We start from the raw sequence: 19,359 nt of genomic DNA, 5'->3' as shown, positions 1-19,359 counted from the left end.
TTCTCCAGTGATGTCATTCGCTACCTATATCACAAGCAGAGGGTGGTCTGGCTTTAGACTTCTAGTTTAGGCTAGTTTTAATTATGCTCTATGATTGGCAGCAAACACCATTTAATAGGGTGGTGTCTGTTCGTTCCTATCTCCCTGTAGATTGAGTACTTCACTTCCATTTTGTACTGTATCCAATTGCTAGGCTAAGAGTTGATGGGATTTGCCAATGAAAATAGCAACCTGGCATGTAGAGGACACAAAACTCATGATCCCTGGTTAGGATTCAAGTGCTTTGCTTATTTGGTTTGGGGAGAGGGAGAGAGGAAGGGATTACAAAGTTTCATGTTAAAGTTTATTACAGTGAAAGTACCGGCCTTTTACTTATAAATTGGTGTCTAATTTGAGCTCACTAGCAAAACTTTATAGGTTGCATTATATAAACCACATACCTCGACCATTGGTTTTTCATAGATGTCCTCCTGCAGTGAGTCTGTTTTTGCTTGGATTGTGTCCCGTTGGAGAGCTTGTAGTACCTTCTGTGGCATAACAAAGCCATACTGTGCTTCCAGAAGTGCCAAGTCAATTTTCTCCGCTTTTAGCACAGTTATAACTTCGTCTTGGGCCTAAAACAAATCCACACAACATGAAGCACTAGCATACTGTGTCACCTGTTGATTTATGGAGAATACTGTACATTGAAGAAGCTTTTGTTATGTATTGACATGTATTAGGGATAAGCTTGCTAATATGAAAATAAATTCTCTTCCATTATAATGTAAAATTAAGCATTACTGTCAGATGAGATGAATGAGATTCATCATTTGAAACACCTTCAGAAATTGTGTTTATTTCTCATTTTAGGGAGTGGGATAGGCCGATGCAAATTTGGGCTAAATGTTGAACTGTCCCATGGTTGCAAAACCATTTTTGAGCTGTCTTAAAACATAATGATCAATTTATATTGCAGTGCAACTGGTACATTTGCTCTATTGATCCCAGTGCGTACTCCATTCTTTTGTTTTTCAGTCCTGCTAGCCTTTTTTTTTCTTTCCTTGACACTGTGGTTTGGAATTTCTGGATTAAATTTAGTTCTATTCCCTGTAGGAAAATGTCCAGAATTGAAAACAGTATTTCTGTAGAGCAAATTTTTGTACAACTTACATAGGCTTGTTCATGGACTCAAGTTGGCAGGAATTGAGAAGAAAATAATACACAAAATATCATTTAAAAACTCAGAAACTGAGAAAAACAGAAATTGGTAAAATGAGGCACGGGCAGTTAAATGGTGGCTAAAACAACCAACCAAAGCTTAAAAAAAAACTACCAGAAATGGTGTTTAATTCTGCGTCAATCTTTCAAAAAAGATTAACACCTAGTGAGAAAGAAAATTTATAATCTCAGAGATATTAATAAATTCGCAGGGGTTAGGAAAAAGAATAATGATCTTGGGTGGGGAGAGTTTGTGAAGGAGATAGTCACGTGTGTACTGTGGAAAGAATGGGTTTGATGGACCAAATGGTTCCCTCTCATTCAAATCTTTCTTATTTTCTGAATTAGGTGGCTATGTTCTAAATTATGTTGATGTGGGCACTGCAGGCTTATTACAAGGCAGATGGCCAGTTTAACCTAGCTGGGGGAAATGTGTAAACGAACAGTGATGTTCTCAGATACAGCTCCGAAAAAGTAGGCCTAATTTTGGTACGAGGCTTTTTTTTGGCAAATTTGCAATTTTTTTTTTAACTAGCTGTGTTTCTGACTTATACATTGTGCAAGTTCTGCCCTGAAACTTTGTGGCACAGTCCTAAGAAGGAATTCATATGTCAAATTTTAATATATCCTGTATATGTGAAAGTATATACCTTAAGAAACCACCTTTGGAAATTTCTTTCCACTAAAAATAGTTACCCCTAATTTGTTGAAATCAATAATAATAAACAGCTTTTGTCAAAAAAAGCTTGTAATTAATTTTGTTCTAGAGCTAATAAATGGAAAGCTTGATGAATTTAAATTTCAACTCCCCTTTCATGTTGTTCACACTTCAGTATGTCAATACAATATTGTAGCACTAATCCTTTACTATGAACATCGTCACCTATTAACTGAATTGTGTACTTTGTCTTGCAGTATTGACCATCACACCCACCCGCGTGGAGGGAAGCCTTCTACAGACAGCAGCTCACAGACCTAAGGCAACAGCAGGTGAGACTTAATTTTCAACATTCCAACTGCCATAGCTGCTTAGATGTTTAAATGTGTAGACAGAAGTGATCACACTGAAAATAATGTTAAATTTTGGGGTCCTGATGATGATAAGCTGCTTGATCTTTTCTCTTGTGGTTTATCTCTTCATCTAAACCCACCATGAAATTATTCTCATATAATCACTGCCTCAACCTATCCTTAATCTTGTCTCTTGCTTCTTTTACACAACTCAATCAAATTAGTGACAAATAAAGCATTTGTTCTCAGATCAACCCTTTTGAAATGATGCAGGTAAAACAGATTACCAACCTCTAATTCACCTTCAAGTACACTGAGCAGGAACAACAGGTCATCTCGAGAAAGATCTTCATGTTTTTTGGATGATGTCTTTGTTTTATGGTTTCGCAAAACAGTCCCCGTCTCTTCCATATACTTTCTTTCTCTTCGAGTGTTCATTTTAGTTGCTCCTGAGTATAACTCGTCCCTTTCAGAATTTCGATGACGTGGCCTTGCTCTTTGATGCAACCTTTTATTTTTGGATGAGCTTTCCAGGCTGTTGCTTCTTGAGCGCATTTCCAACTGAAACAGTTTAAAACACAGTTGTTTTTTTAAGTGAAGTTATATAAGTCATCAATATTCTAATTGCAACAGTTAGCAAGATCTAAACTCTAAACGAATCACTGCCAGTAAATGGAGCAGTCTCAATTTAAGGTAATTAAATATTTTTACTATTTTAAAACTATTGATACCTAAAGCGGAAACAAAACAAAAAAGGTTTTTGACCACCACTACAAATCAAATTGGCAGTCCACCTTTTTTTCAGTTGGGATCTGGATAACAGTTTGGTGCCCAGAAGAGTTCACAAAGAGCTTCCAGATTTCGATTTATTCCATTCCACACCCCATTCTGTTCTCCTTTTATTATATTTCTCCAAGTATGAATGTGAGACATTTACAAGATCTCCTCTGCTACATATAGGTTGGAAGGCATATTTCATGATGTCACAGCCACTGAATGGTCTACACAACATAATAAATTCCCTTAGTGTTCACAACCTATACTATCCATAAGGATCAAGTAACTTCTTTTGCTTCTCCCCACCCAACCATTCTTAAATCAAAATGAAGTTTATTGGACTTTCAAAAGATTTGCCAATTGTTTCCCACAGCAAAGCACCAGAATAAAAATCAGTTATTTCGAGGGTCTGCTTTACTAAATATAACATTGGATTAAAAAAAATTATTCTAGTTTTTCAGACTCTGTTGCAAACCAGAATAACAATGCTCTATTGAAATTGATCCCTGCTATCTTTGGCTATCTTCAGTAGTCTCAAGTTTATGTGCAGATTTTATTCTTAACTTGGTCCATTTTAGTGCCAGCAGACAACAATAACAAGTTTCAATGTGTGATATGATGACATTCATCAATGATTGTTTTGTTTTACTTCAGATTTATTGAGAAATAGTCTGTTTATACTGGACATGAACTGATACATTTCTCCATTGTTTTAAACCGTAGGCATTCATAAGCCTCCTTGTTTTAAGTTTTTAATGAATAACTTTCTGGATTTTTTATGACTGTTTCATATCTATCAAGATGAGGGACATAAGTGATATGGAATGGAGCAGTTTCCATTTTGCATACAAGTATCAACATCTTTTAGGTATAAGATAGTTAGATGCAGGGTAAAAGTTGCTCCAAAAGTATGTCTCAGCCCTAGCCATTTTTATTGCTAAATTTCTAGATCAATTTGCTAATTACTTTTTAAAAAATATATATTTTCACCACAATATTAATAGACTAGCTAACTTGTTTCTGGAAAATGTAGCATTCATCTCCCCCCTCCCCTCCCTCCCACACTGCTGATTTTCTCCTGAACGTAATTTCTGGATTTAAATTAACAAAAAAACTAGGTGAAAATTAAGAATCCTAAACACTCATCAATCGCTTAATTTGTTCTGCTAACTTCATAGTTTGATCAACGGAGTAAAAGTTAAAATTGCATAGCTGTACAAAGTTGTCTATGCCCATTGAAGAGCTCCAAATGTATTAGCGGAGAATTCAGTTTTATACTATCGAGTTCAGTTTCTGTTTTCTTCCACTGCAGCAACTAATGTGATTGAAGATATGGTTGAAAACTCTTAATTGCCTACTTGGATGACTCATCCAGAATAAAAGTATAATATTAACCTCTTTATTTTGGTTTGGTACTAATACATTTAAAACTTTAGTTTATATTTAATGTTATGTCTTTAATCTTCATCCATAACTAATATAATTTGCTTTTATTCTGGGGGTGAAAACATTGGGCCCAACGATTCCACCCCTGACCGTTTCAGTATTTGTCAATATTAACGGCATATACATTTCAACAGTGGGACATGGAAATGTTGTTAATACAAACAAAAAAGAAGCAGTGCTGCTTTTTCCCCCAACTCTGCCAATCTGAATCTGTCCATCTCTGCCCCTCACCTACATATAAACTAGTAGTTTGTTCGATGCTCTTCTCATAGAGCCAGAGCTTTTGAGATAAAGTTGGTATAAGATTAGTGAGAAGAACTTGGACAAGTTAGTAGTAGGGCTGTCCCATTGAACTATTTACCATATAATAGCATACATGCACTGGCTATAGATACACTGACCATTTCAAATAGATACCAAAAAAGCCCATTCTATTAAGTTTATTAGTATTTCACCCGATTTGTTTAAATTTGTATAAGACTGAACAACTGCACCTTTTAAAACATTTTCATTTGGTTAAGTGGAAGATATCTCCACTGTTAAGTACCACTATTGTGTGTAAATGCCCCATGAAAGTCAAGGAAAAGGGGTTGATGAGGTATGGAAATAGAGTGGATAAATGTGATGAGAACTATTTCCTTGCATGAAGGGTAAACACTGACATGGACTGGTTGGGCCGAATGGCCTGTTTCTGTGTTGTATCTTTTATGAATTTCTACATCACAGTTCTATGCTGAATTCGTTAATCTCAACTCGGGACAATACTAGTGCTGTAATTCAGACTGAAGAGGGAGAAAATCAGCCTGTATTTTATTTTCCTGACCATTATGCATTAACCCTGCTAGCAATGGATCGGTGTGGACACACTGGGAGAACCGAGTTAATCTGGCTGTGATGCTCCCAGTTTCATAGTAGGTACAGCACAGGAGGAGGCCATTTGGCCCATCGTGCCTGTGCCGGCTCTTTGAAAGAGCTATCCAATTAGTTCCATTCCCCTGTTCTTTCCCCATAGCCCTGCAGATTTTTTCCCTTTCATACACCTACAGTTAAAAAAATCATGGTGAGCATTTAAACAAACAAATGAAGCGACTTCATAATTAGCAGAGCTTCTAGAACACAATATGAACGCAGACACTAGCTAGTTAAATAGCTTTTTAATATTCACTGTCCAGGGTCACAAATGAGGAATGGTCAGTGCCAATTAAATTATACCGCACCTTGAGCTGTTGCCTTGAAGGGAGCAATTTGACGAATGGGGGAAAATACCAAACCTGATAGGGCTCCTGATATCAGCCTGGAGTTTTTACTGTTGGCTTGATTGCTCAGGTGATGAGCATTTTAATGCTACTGCACTCCGAGCCAATCTGAAGATGTAAGTTCCTCAGAATTCTACATGCCAATTTTGTACTACCTTAGTTTGCCTCTACTTATATGTGGAGATTGAACAATGTCAACTTACGTTACATAGCATTGTTAATGTACTGAAATATCCCACTGTACTTACACAGGAGAACACAAACACCAAGTAGGTGTGATGTAAAAAGGTACAATTGGAAAGTTGGATTTTGAGGAGGCTTTTCAAGACTGTGAGAGAAGTAACAAAGTGAAGAGGTTCAGCGAGAGAGTTCCAGACAGTACCACTGAGATGGATGAAGGCTGTGCTTCCAAAAGAGGAGTGTCAGAAGTTGGAGTTGTGCAGTATGCACAGTAAGAGGATAGCGGGGCTGCATGAGACTGCAGAGAGGGCAAGACCATGGAGGGATTTGTAAACAAAGATAAAGTTTTAAATTCAGTGCATTGGGGACTAGGAAGCCACATGCACCTTCACCCCCCCCCCCACCCCCACTGCCAACCTGCTACCATTTCAAAATTGAGCCCTTTGAGTTTGCATGTTGTCTAGTTCAGCTTAAGCAAGCAGTTAGGAATGGGGATGGAGTTGGGAGAAAGGTTTTAGCAGGAGCCAAATAAGATGACTATGGTTTCCCCAATTCTCAATTGGGAAACATTCTGGCTCATCCATGACTTTGATGTCAGATAGGCAATCAGAGGTGATCCTGGAATCAAGTGTGGTGGTGGAAAGGTAGAATGGGGTGTCGACAGCATGCACGTGGAAACTGCCCCAAGCCTGTGGATATTGCCTTTGAGACGCAGCAACTAGACAAGAAATAAGTGGATAGTTCTTTCAGAGAATCAGCACAGGCATGATGGTCTGAATGGTCCCCTGTCCTGTAAAAATTCTTCTTTCAATGATAAAAGGAGGAGAACAAGGAATGGAACCTTGGGGCACTTTTGAGGTGACCATGTGGGGATGAGAGTTGAAGCTTTTTCTGGAGATGTAATGGCTATGTAAGAATAGGTAAGATTGGAATCATGTCCAGTATAGAAATGGTGAATGTGGATGGAGATAAGCCATATTGAACATCACAGAGAGTTCGAGAGCAAATGTGCTTTGGCTTCAGTCACAGAGGCTGTCATTGGTGATCTTGTAAGGAATCTTACAACACCAGGTTATAGTCCAACTGTTTTATTTGAAAATCACAAGCTTTCGGAGGCTTTCTCCTTCGTCAGGTGAGTGTAGGATTCGGATTCCATGGAAGGTTGCCGCATTTATAGTCAGAGAACAATACCTGGTGATTACAGATAATCTTTCCAACTGCCCGTTGTCAAGGCAATCAAAGTGTTCAGACAGAGAGATGTTACCTACAGGACCACCGAATACACAAACGGCCAGAACAAAAGACAGAGAGAGAGAGAGAGAGAGAAACATGCGAAAGGAAGAGAAAGACAGAGAATGACCCATTGTATTAAAAACAGATAACTTTTTTTCGCTGGTGGGGTTACGTGTAGCGTGACATGAACCCAAGATCCCGGTTGAGGCCGTCCTCATGGGTGCGGAACTTGGCTATCAATTTCTGCTCGACGATTTTGCGTTGTCGTGTGTCTCGAAGGCCGCCTTGGAGAACGCTTACCCGAAGATCGGTGGCTGAATGTCCTTGATGAAAAAGAAAGCCTTCGAAAGCTTGTGACTTTCAAATAAAACAGTTGGACTATAACCTGGTGTTGTAAGATTCCTTACATTTGTCAACCCCAGTCCATCACCGGCATCTCCACATCATTGGTGATCTTGTTTAGGATGGATTGAACAAATGAGGAAAATTGTTAAATCAAATGCTGTAAGCATGGTCTTCCTTATACTTTGAAAGAAGTTTAAGCACTTCATATAAAGCTCCCAGCCAGCTCTCTTTTACCTCTTTCTGACCTGGTGTGGCCGGAGCTATTTTAATGTTCACTGTTTCGTTTCCTTGCTTTTGCTCGGGGTGAAATTTCCTCCTGTTTATCAAAAATGTAGAGGTGAATACAAAGCAGAATTTTGTATTTTGTACTCATGTCAACTTTTTTTCAATAAATGGATGACACTACCTGTGCAATGTGATGATTGAGGATCGCATATTTTGCTGTATGTGTAATTGGGGGTGGGGGGGTCTCTGCTGATACCTTTGGGCAAGTAATTAAGGGTGTGCCCCAGAAAGAGGTCTTAATTTCAGCAGATTGGGAGATTTATAGGATGTAAATTTCTTCAAGGGAGGATGTTTCCGGTGAATTCTCTGCCAGCCTGCTGTGAGATTACAGCAATATCCTATTTGTTTGAAGCAGGTAAATATCTTCTAAAGAAGGAGAAAGACCATACCTACAATAGGCAATCTAATAATTCTTGTAATTTTACAGGAGCTTTATTAAGACTTGGACTAATGTTCAGGTGGGCATTTTTACCAATATATTCACTGAAGTCGACTGTAGAGCCCCTGAAATAATGCGTTTGTAGTATAGTACAGAGCCTAAACCTGATACTTTACAGTTTTTAGGACCAGCTGACCTCATTTTGATTATTCTGCAGTCACAGTGGTTTGCATTCTGGATCATTTCTCCTTCTTGACATAAACAATGTGACACATTAATTAGCTACAGTTTGAACTTGTTCTGTTTGTGGAATGACTTCATATTCAATAGAATGCACAGCATCCAAATCACAGTAGGAGGTTTTCCATTTCAAGCTGCCTATTTGATTATTTTACTGTTTGGTGAATTGCAACATTACTAATTTCTGGTGAATTTGTTTTAATGCTGTATATAGTTTTTTGCGTGCAGATTTTCCCCTTAGTTGTTGCAAAATTAGCTGTCAATGGCTAACTTTGCTACATTGTACACCCTTTGATGTTATCATAGGCAGTCAGTCAAAGGTATGATATTATGCAGGCTTATATTTAAAGAAAAAAGACCAGTCACTAATTCAAGAAAATGAGAAAAAAAGCAGATGTTTTGTACGAAAATAAATAAAACAAAATGCAAAATAGATAGGGAAGGATTAAAGGATTAACTCAAAAGGCCAGGCTATTGATATGCTAATATTTTCATAATATGGGCTAAGCATAACGTCACTCACATGACAATTAACATTTAGCTAGTCATGTAAAGGTTTACACTTGCTTGCATGGAAGAAGAAAAATTAGACTTAGGAACAGGAATAGGCCGTTCAGCCCCTCGAGCCTGTTCCGCCGTTCAATGATCATGGCTGATCTGTACCTCAACTCCATTTATCCGCCTTGGTTCCATGTCCCTTAATACCCCTGCCTAACAAAAATCTATCAATCACGGTTTTGAAATTTTCAATTGACCCAGCCTCAACAGTTTTTTGGGGGAGAGGGTTCCAGATTTCCACTACCCTTTGTTTGAAGAAGTGCTTCCTATTATCACCCCTGAATGGCCTAGCTCTAATTTTAAGCTTATGCCCCCTTGTTCTGGACTCACCCACCAGAGGAAATAGTTTTTCTCCATCTACCCTATCAAATTCTTTAATCACCTTAAACACCTCATTGATAATACTCCTTAATCTTATAAACTTAATATAAACTTGTGGTGATTTGGTAAAACAGCAGATCTCACTTCTTGAGATGGTTTAAAATTTAGCAGTCTGATAGAGTGAAAGCCTTAGGAAATGAAAATGTTTCTGCTGCAGGAGATGATGTTTCTTGGAAGTTGGGGTGAAGCTATATTTAAAAAAATTAATTCTCAGGATGTGGGCGTCGCTATCAAGGCCGGCATTTATTGCTTATCTCTAGCTACCCTGAGGAGGTGGTGGTGGGCAGCCGCCTTGAACCGCTGCAGTCCGTGCGTTGAAGGTGCTCACTAGTCCATCCAGCTTTATGCTTGTACTTTGTAGCAGTTTGATACAACTGAGTGGCTTGCTAGGCCACTGCAGAGGACAGTTAGGAGTCTAACCACACTGGTATAGGACTGGAGTCACATATAGGCCATACCGGGTAAGGACAGTAGATTTCCTTTCCTAAAGGACATTGGTGAACCAGTTGAGTTTTTACGAGAATCCGATAGCTTCATGGTCACTTTTTTACTGATGCTAGCTTATTAATTACCAGATTTTTAAAAACTGAATTCAGATTCTCAAACTGCCATGTTGAGATTTGAACTCATGTTCTCTGGATTATTCGTCCAAGCCTCTGAATTGCTGGTCCAGTAGCTTAACCATTGCACTACCATACTCTATATTAACAGTTTTTATAGAGCACAAGACCAATGTTAGTGGCACCAGTTCCTGATGCAAAGACCTACAAAGTCTGTTCCAAACCAAAAGCAAACTTGCCACAATTTGCTGAGGCTGGTGGCTGGGAAGACCTGGAAAGCATATCAAAGCATATACGTACAATGAATGAACTACTTTAAAGGGCAGTGACTCTGTATTTAGGCAATGTACCAGAGGTCCTTCACCATACCCCAGCATAAATCACTGTTTTCAGGAGAGGAGAGATAAGGGGGGGATAAATTTTCTTCTTTGCCCGCATGCTTAATAATTCTAGTATGTTAACCAGTATGGGCCTTATATAAATAATATAAAAGCTGTTATTGTTAACGCTGTGTAGAAGGAGTTTTTTCTTCTTTTTTCTCCTCCAATTTTTCTTCCATTTACTTTCCTTATCTCTCCTGTCTTAAAGGCAGCGGTTTATGCTGGACTATGGTGACGTACCTCTGGTATATTGCTCAAGTAGAGTCACTTCAGTGCCATTTATTATATGCAAATATTTTGAGACATTTTCTAAGAGATGTGGCATAATAATAATAAATACAAGTCTCTTTTCCATTATATGTGAGCCTGCACAGTCAGCAGACTATTCAACCACAGGATTCCTCACAGTGTCCACTCAGCATCCACACAAACCTGCACTTCCAGAAGGAATCACTTGATAATGATTAGGACCATGAAGTCTTGACTGTGGGAGGGGGTGCACTCAGATTAACTCTAGTTGCAATTGGTTGATTCAGCACTGTCATGTTTTGGAATTTCAGGTAATTCATATTAAGATATTATGATTGGGTTAAATTTGATTGATTGGCAGCTTGACAGCCCAATCCCTTGGCTCAGAGCTGAGAGAGGGTCAGGTCAAGCTTTTGGCTTTACGTCCAGCTACATAAGAAAATACACAGCCTGCAGTGGGAGTTTGCAAGAGCTGCTCAGACCAGCAAGAGAAAGTTTTTTCCTTAAGCTTAATGCTGACCAGCTTCAGAGAAGAACATTTAGCTTTGCTAACAGGGACAGTTATTTTCTGTTATGTGGTGTGTTATGAAAGAGGTTAAATTTCATTATAAATGTCACTCTATTCGTACATATATTTGTAAAATAACTCAGCTTGTTGATTTACAATTTGCCTTCTATCGCCAGTGTTCATCAGTCTGCCTTTTGGAAAGTAAGAGAAACACGTGGCACGTGCAAGATTACAGTATCCAATTCACATAACACAAGAGTTTTCATCATTACAGTCATGCTATCGTATCACTAGAAATTGGGTAGCAAAGGTAAACTCCCGATTGCAAGAGACATAGGGTCTGCTTACGGAGGGAGACCAGTGATGCTGAACCCGAGAATATCCGGTGCAGATCTGAAATTTGTAGCAAGCACGTACCAGAGTTTGAACCTGATTTGTACTTGAGTGGCTCAGGACCTTCATCCTATGGCCCATTTATCCACTGAGCTGCGGGGAGGAGGTGTTCAACGTAGAAGGAGCTTCAACACTGTAAGCTTGATTTAGATGTTCTCAATACAGATATCAATTGCAAGAAATGGAATGATGTTGCATTCCCTTTATCTGAATGAACAGAAAATTCATCCAAACTTAAAGTACGCTTGCATATTCAATTCAGATTAGCTATAAGCTAAATGAGCTGTTTAGCACCAGAAAATAGGATTTTAAGCATGCTCTGTTTTATTATTGAATAAATTGCATAGCAAGTTTAATTGTTAGATAGACTGATGCTATATAAATTGTGGATCAGAGACTAATGTTGTAAGAAATACTTGTGGGTCTGATTAAGATATAAGAGCCACCTGACTGTGTTTCCAAGTTCTTAATGTTTTTCCAAGTTCTTTGTGTTTTCCCAGACCTGCAATTTCTGTAGCCTTGTAGTCTATCCAACAGATACGCTTAACAGTTTTGTTTAGATCAACACATTTAAAACATTTTATAGTTTTTGGCATGTTGTAACTTTTATGATTTACTCTCTTTTGTGATATTTGTTGCCTGACAGACCCAGCACTTTGCTTAAGCTGCTCTCAGTACCAAAGCCTTTGCTCAAAGACATTCAGCAAAAGCATTTAATGAAGTGATCATTAACTACTTCACGAAAAGAGCTGGACTGACATTTGGTTAGGAATGGGGTTGAAGGTTATAGGGATAAATATGGACAGAGATAATTAAATCCTCCATGGAACATTCTGGTTTCTGTGCTGCTGTGTGACCAAAGAAAAATTACCTGTCAGCAACCAGCCAGGGTTGAATCATGGCGATCATAGAATGTTACAGCACAAAAAACGGCCATTAGGCCCATCAAATGTATGCTGGTATTTTTATTTACCTGAGCCACCTAATCTAATTCCACTCTCCTGCTTGCTCCCTATATCCTTTAATGTTTTTCTTTTTCAACCAACTATCTAACTTATAAAAGAATTTATGGACTCTGCTTTAGTAATGTTTTGTGGCAGAGGATTCCACCTTCTAACCATTTGTAAAAAAAAACTTTTCCACCTCCATTTTAATTCTTGTGATTATCTGAAATTTCCACCATCTTATTACCATCTCACTGACCAGTGGAAACAATCTGTCACAATTTTATTATAACTCTTCATAATCTTAAAGACTTCTCTCAGGTCATCTTTTAGCCTCAACTCAAGTGAAAAAGCCCAACTTCTGAAGTTGCTCTTCATGGCTGTAATCCCCCATTCCTGATACTATCCTAATGAACCTACATTGCACGTTTTCCATTACTTTCATATCCTTCCTATAATAACGTGCCCAAAACTGTACACAGTACACTCCCCACCACATAAACCGTCCACGCTTAGCATTGGCAGTCGCCTATATCGGGCAAATGACGCTAACCGTTTGCGAGACCATAGGAGTCAATTACAATGACGCCGCTTGTAACATATTAAGCACGCCGACTATTTCAGGCAGTTCAATAAGTACTTACCCATTTAAAGGCTCTGCTGATTTCAGCCAAAGTTGGGACTTCCAAGTAATTTCAGTCAGCTGTTCACCCCTTGTTATTTCCCTGTATTGTACTGACCTGATTTAAAAGATTGTGCTGATTTCAGCCAAGGGCAGGTCTTCAAGAAGGTTCAAACAGCTGCTTGCACCTCGTTAAAGTGTAATTACCTTAGTATTAGATTCTGGATGCAACTGCTAACAAGCAGGAGAGGCAGTTGCTAAATGGAGATTGTCTGTTTTTTAAAAATATGTTGGATACTTTTTTGGTTTTACCATCCACCAGGCAACGCATTAACACCAACACTCCTGCTATAAATGGTGGGGACTATACCCCAACTGCAGCCTAACTGAGGCCTTGTACACGTTCAACATTATCTCACTGCTTTTGTATTCTTTGCCTCTAATACGAACATATGCACATACTAAAAAGACGGATAGAAAAAGGCCAGCTGATCCATCAAGTCTGCCTCATTCAACCAGTGCTCCCCACCTATCAGCGGCCATATAATCTGGGAGAGACGAAAAAAACAGAAAAATGAATTGGGGTAATTCCTCTCCGACTCCTGAAGGTGATCAAAAACGAGTTCCAAGAGATAAACAATGACCACAAGGTACTCTACCCAACATCCCACCTACCTTTTGTACTCCACGATATCAACCTCCAGGAACTTGTGCAGCTCCCTTTTGAGTGTTTGCATTGAATCTGCATCCACTTCCTGAGCCGGCAACTTATTCCAAATGTCAGTGACCCTCTGGGAAAAGAAAATCCTTCTGACTTCTAACCTAGTTCTATGCTTATGTAACTGAAATGCATGTTCCCATGTTCTGCTTAGCTTATCTAATTCAAATAATCTGTCCACATGTACACAGTCTAGTTTCTTCATCATTTTAAATACTTCAGTCAAGTCTCCCCAAAGTCTGCACATTTCCAGAGTAAAAAAACCCAGATCCCTGAGCCTTTTGTGATGACCAAGGGTCTTTAAACTAGCTTTTAATCTAGTGGCCCTCCTTTGAACCTTTTCCAGGCAAAAATCGACACCAAGCCAAAGATGGGGATATTATGGGGGGGTGACTAAAAGCTTGGTCAAAGACGTAGGTTTTAAGGAGGGTATTAAAGGAGGAGGGAGAGGTGTAAAGATTTAGGGAGGGAATTCCAGAGCTCAGGGCCTAGACAGCTGAAGGCATGGCAGCCAATGGTGGAGCAAAGGGAGTGGGGGATGCGTAGAAAGTTGGAGTTGGATGAACACAGTGTTTTCTGAGGGCAGTAGGACTGGATGAAGTTACAGAGATGGGTAAGGGCGAGACCAGGAAGGGATTTGAACACAACAATGAGAATTTTAAATTTGAGGCATTGCTGGACCGGGAGCCAATGTACGCCAGCAAACACGGGTGATGGATGAGTGGGACTTGGTGTGGGTTAGCATGCAGGCAGCAGAGTTTTGGATGAACTCATTTACGGAGGATGGATGATGGGTGGGTGGCTGGCCAGAAGAGCATTGGAATAGTTGAGTCTGGAGGTAACAAAAGCATGGTTGAGCGTTTCAGCAGCAGGTTGGTTGAGGCAGATTGGGAGACGGTCGATGTTATGGAGGTGGAAATAGGCAGTTTTGTGATGGAGAGGATATGGGGTCAGAAACTCAGCTCAGGGTCAAATAGAAAGCCGAAGTTGTGAACAGTCTAGTTCAGCCTGTGACCGTGACCAGGGAGGGGGATGTAATGTTATGTTGCGGTAACTGGTTGCATTTATGTTGCACGTAATGTTATGGCAACAATGGCCCGGAATTTGCTGTCGCTGGTCAACGAACCGTACTCACTGTTAGTTAGACTGACCCTTGTCCGTTTAATCTCCATGATATTTTGCACCGCAAGTTGCTGGAAGTGTTAGAGGGAAACAACGCAGCGCCATCTACAGGGCATCTGGGATCTGAGTGAACAGGGCAAGCAACTGAGTATCTCCTTAACCAATCAAATTGAAGGATTGTTAAATGAACAGCAGAGAGTCTGAACATGGAAGTGTAAGTTAGAATAGTGAATTCAATGTCAATTCAGGTACAGAAAGCAAAATAAGGAGAGGGAAAGAAAGGTTGAATTGAGAGAGAGAGAGATAAAAGAGACAAAGAAAAAAGTTTTTAAAAAAAAAATTAATTTGAGGAATGAGACTCAACACTTGTAACAGTTAATTTTCAGTGCCAGAGAGGTTGACTGGCAGTAATTAACACTTATCACATCGTTAAAAAGGGTACTTAGACTGAAATGGACAAGCCCTAACTTCCTGTGGCAAGTTTAGTTCATATCTACCGTGCAAATACAGGAACTTCATGTCGTTCAATGCATTTGAATGGTAGGTCAGACAGCGAGAGGCCATTTTCGCGAAGCTAACGGCGGAGCGGCGCATCTTGGACAGCAACTTCCGGATTTCCGCGTTTAACTTCGTATCTATCCTCGCCTGAAGTTGCTGTGCAATTTGCACATAAATAACGGTGAGCGCTGTTAGCCTCACTGTTATTTTGACAGCAAATTCTGGGCCATTAGCTTTTAGTTTTACAAGTGGGTAGTCGCTGATACATCTTTGCATTTCTGTTAAGTCAGGCAAGAAAGAAAAAGATAGAAAGAAGGTGCCAGAGAGGTTGACTGGCAGTAATTAACACTTATCACGCCATTAAAAAGGGTTCTTAGACTTAAATGGACAAGCACTAACTTTCTGTGCCGAATTTTGTTCGTATCTACCGTGCAAATACAGGAACTTAAAGCCGTTCAATGCATTTGACTGGTGAATCAAATGACCAGATTTATATCACACCTTTTATATCCTAAGGATATCTCCAAATCCTTTACAGCTTCAGAGCCAATAAATTACTTTTAAACTGTAGTCACCCTTTTGTATGCATCCAATTTGCACAGAGCAAAATCCCACAAACGGCATTGGGATGAACAACCAGTTAATCTGTTTTGCTGGTGTTGGTTGGAAGATAAATGTTGGCTTGAACACTGGGGGAACTCCCTAGTCTTATATGAAGTAGTGCCATAGGATCTATTATGTCCACCTGAACAGGCAGAAGAAACTTGGTTTAATGTCTCATTTGAAAGACAGCACCTTCTATTGTGCAGCACTCTCTCAGTACAGCATCTCTGACAATGGCGCACACCCTCAGTACTGCACTGAGGTGTCAACCTAGATTATGTGATCAGGTCCTGGAATGGAGCTTGGACCCACAATCTTCTGACTGAGAAGTGAGCCGAGCTGAAACTTATGAGCTCTGTGCATTTGTAATAAATACACGTGAAAGACAGCTCCTCGCCTTCTGACACCAGTGAGAGTTCTAATGTTGAAAGATATAAAAACATTTAAGATAGAAGGGGAGGAGATAATTGATAAAGTAATCAAACTTACAGAGGATAAATCCCCTGGTCCGGATGGGTTGCAACCACAAATATTAAAAGAAGTTAGGGAGGAAATAGCAGAGGCACTATTACATATATATAAAAATTCATTAGAAAAGGGAATAGTGCCAGAGGACTGGTAGACAGCTAATGTTGTTCCCAAATTTAAAAAGGGAGATAGACCAATTAGCTTAATGTCAATGGTAGGAAAGATAATGGAATCTTCACTCAAAGATGTAATAGAAAAACATCTAGAAAATGAAAATATAATAGTCAGCACAGATTTCAGAAGGGAAAGTTATGCTTGACCAACCTTATTAAATTCTTTGAAGAAGTAAGAAAGAGTAGACAAGGGTAATGTAGTAGATGTAATATATTTGGATTTTCAATAGGCCTTCAATAAGGTACTGCATTGTAGACTCATGACTGAAGTCAGAGCATGTGAAGTCGGGGGACAGGTAGCAGAATGGGTAGCAAGTTAGCTACAAAACAGAAAACAGAGTAGCTACTCAGACTGGCAAAAGGTGTTGTACCACAGGGATCGGTGCTGGGACCACTGTTGTTTACAATTTACATTAATGATTTGGATTTGGGAATTGCAAGTACAATTTCAAAATTTGCAGATGACACCAAATCGTAGTTAATACAAAGAAGGAATGCGTCAAAATGCAAGAGGACATTAATAAACTTGCAGTGGCGTGCAATTGGCAAATGAATTTCAATATAAATAAGTGTGAGGTGGTGCATTTTGGTAGGAAGAATAAAGAGGCCACATGGGACAGAGTCTGAATGGGATAGAGGAACAAAGGGATCTAGGGGTACAGATACACAAATTGTGACCCAGGTTAATAATGCCATAAAAAAGGCAAATCAAGCACTGGGGTTCATTTCTAGAAGGATAGAATTGAAAAGCAGAGAAGTTATGTTAAACTTGTATAGAACCTTGGTTAGACCACATTTGGAGTACTGTGCACAGTTCTGGTCTCCATACTATAGAAAGGATATAGAGGCATTGGAGAGGTTGCACAAAAGGTTCACAAGGATGATACCAGAACTGAGAGGATATACTTATCAGGAAAGGCTGGACACGCTGGAGCTTTTTTCTCCAGAAAAGAGAAAGCTGAGGGTGACCTGATAGAGGCCTTTAAGATAATAAAAGGGTTTGATAGGGTAGACGTAGAGAAAATGTTTCCATTTGTGGGGTAGTCCAAAAATAGAGGTCATAAATATAAAATAGATCCAAATATAAAATAGATAACAATAAATCCAATAGGAAATTCAGGAGAAAGTCCTTTACTCAAAGAGTGGTAAGAATGTGGAACACACTACCATTAGGAATAGTTGAGGCAAATAACATAGATACATTTAAGGGGAAGCTAGATAATCACATGAGGGGGAAAGGAATAGAAGGATATGCTCATAGGGTTAGATGAAGTAGGGTGGGAGGAGGCTCATGTGGAGAACAAATGCCAGCATAGACCAGTTGGGCCGAATGACCGGTTTCTGTGCTGTAGTTTCAATGTAACTCGATGAAAATGCTAACCATCTCACAGGCTCTTTTCTGAAGTTTTGATTTTTCAACATAAAAAAATGAAAGTTTAAAAAGCAAGCTTTGCACTGGCTGCTCTACCTTGCCCCAACCAATTCCAAACTGTAGAGCAATAGCAGTTTAGCAGAGTTATCTTGATTTGGTATGGTAAGTTTACAGTGGAACTGGGACATTAAGGCATCACAACAAATCTTAATATTTGAAACAGGGAGCGATTTGATTTCAAGATCTGGAAATCTTGCCTTAATAACAAGTTCAAGGCCCATTTATTGTTGTAAGTGGACTATCTGATGAGTGATCCCATAAGCACTCCATGTTAAATAAGTCTCTTATGTTAAATAACTGCAATATATCATGTCACACTTGTGACTATGCTTAATTTATCTTTATCCCGAGGAATGGATCATTTCGATACTTTTGGCATTCCATGACCACATCAAGTATGATGATGTGAGATAGTAGACCAGTTTAATGAAGTGAAAAGCTACATTTAATCTGCTTCAAGTTCAGCACCTTTAGCTGCAACTGGCATTTCTATCTCCCACATCAGTCATCATTATGGTTTCACACACTGTAGGAGCTGGGCTGATATTGCCCAAGCCTCATTTCATACATGCAGAGATAAAGTTTTTTCAGCCCATCAATCCAGACAGGATTTGACAACAGCTCCTAGAGATGAAAGGATATGTGCTATATGAAACTTATATTCGCCAACAGTATTTTTACTTTTTATTGCCATTTTTTTTCCACTATTGCTTTAGCTTTTTTGACCTAATTCCCCATGGTGGGGTGGGGGTTAAGGTGGCAGCCAAACATTTTGAAGAGATGTGAAAACTGGCTCACAAGCCTAAGCATGAAGGTGCCTTTCAAGTTTATAATGACTTCATTAAAATTAAAGGAAAATACTATTGTTATGTCATACAAATAGAGGATAGTCAATGTATTACTGGAATACTGTCTTAATTTAGTTCTGAGTGAGGAAGGTAGTTGTACTTTAGGTGTGACTTTATTTGTCAGTTTTATATGGCCTTCTGTACTTAAGGGATTGAAGTAGTATTCAACAGTTACACATTGATTTTTCTTTATTTCTCTCCCAAGCCAGCATAAATAACAGACTGTGGTTTTTAAACAAAAGACAATTCATATAAAGTAACACTTCCTTGAGATATCACAAAACACTCTATTTTATTTTAAGCACACCAAAAATGGAACTTCGCATTGCATTTAGCACAGATCTGTCTGTCACTACTTGTTATCCAAAAAGAACATACACATTTGTCCATGCATGAAGAAGACACTCATGAGTTAGGTCATTTCCAGTTAAATAAACTTAATATTCCAGTGCTCATTGTGTGTGCTCTTCATAATTTTTGTGGTAACTGATTATTGCTGGGATGATTTTTGTTACAATCTAGGATCAAGGAGTTCAGAATACAACCAATT

The 19,359-nt window shown here is 39.1% G+C and overlaps 2 protein-coding genes across 7 annotated transcripts in view; one reads left to right on the top strand and one right to left on the bottom strand.

The window, feature by feature from the left end:
* filip1l (filamin A interacting protein 1-like) overlaps positions 1 to 2,772 on the bottom strand; it is a 106,479-nt gene extending 103,707 nt beyond the window's left edge. Inside the window, exons 1-2 of the mRNA XM_067993124.1 lie at positions 2,503 to 2,772; positions 441 to 614 (exon numbers count right to left, since the gene is read on the bottom strand). Coding sequence (XP_067849225.1) covers positions 441 to 614; positions 2,503 to 2,766 — 438 coding nt within the window. The 5' untranslated portion in view covers positions 2,767 to 2,772. The remainder of the gene's footprint in view (positions 1 to 440; positions 615 to 2,502) is intronic.
* cmss1 (cms1 ribosomal small subunit homolog) overlaps positions 1 to 19,359 on the top strand; it is a 283,142-nt gene that overhangs the window by 134,402 nt on the left and 129,381 nt on the right. For all 6 annotated transcript variants that reach the window (XM_067993132.1, XM_067993131.1, XM_067993130.1 and 3 more), the window contains exon 2: positions 2,116 to 2,190. The gene's annotated coding sequence lies outside the window, so the exon portion shown is untranslated. The remainder of the gene's footprint in view (positions 1 to 2,115; positions 2,191 to 19,359) is intronic.

The sequence above is a fragment of the Heptranchias perlo genome, chromosome 11 (genome assembly GCF_035084215.1).
Source record: "Heptranchias perlo isolate sHepPer1 chromosome 11, sHepPer1.hap1, whole genome shotgun sequence".
Lineage (NCBI taxonomy): Eukaryota > Metazoa > Chordata > Chondrichthyes > Hexanchiformes > Hexanchidae > Heptranchias > Heptranchias perlo.
The sequence above is the reverse complement of the archived record's forward strand: the minus strand, read 5'-3'. Positions and strand labels throughout refer to the sequence as shown.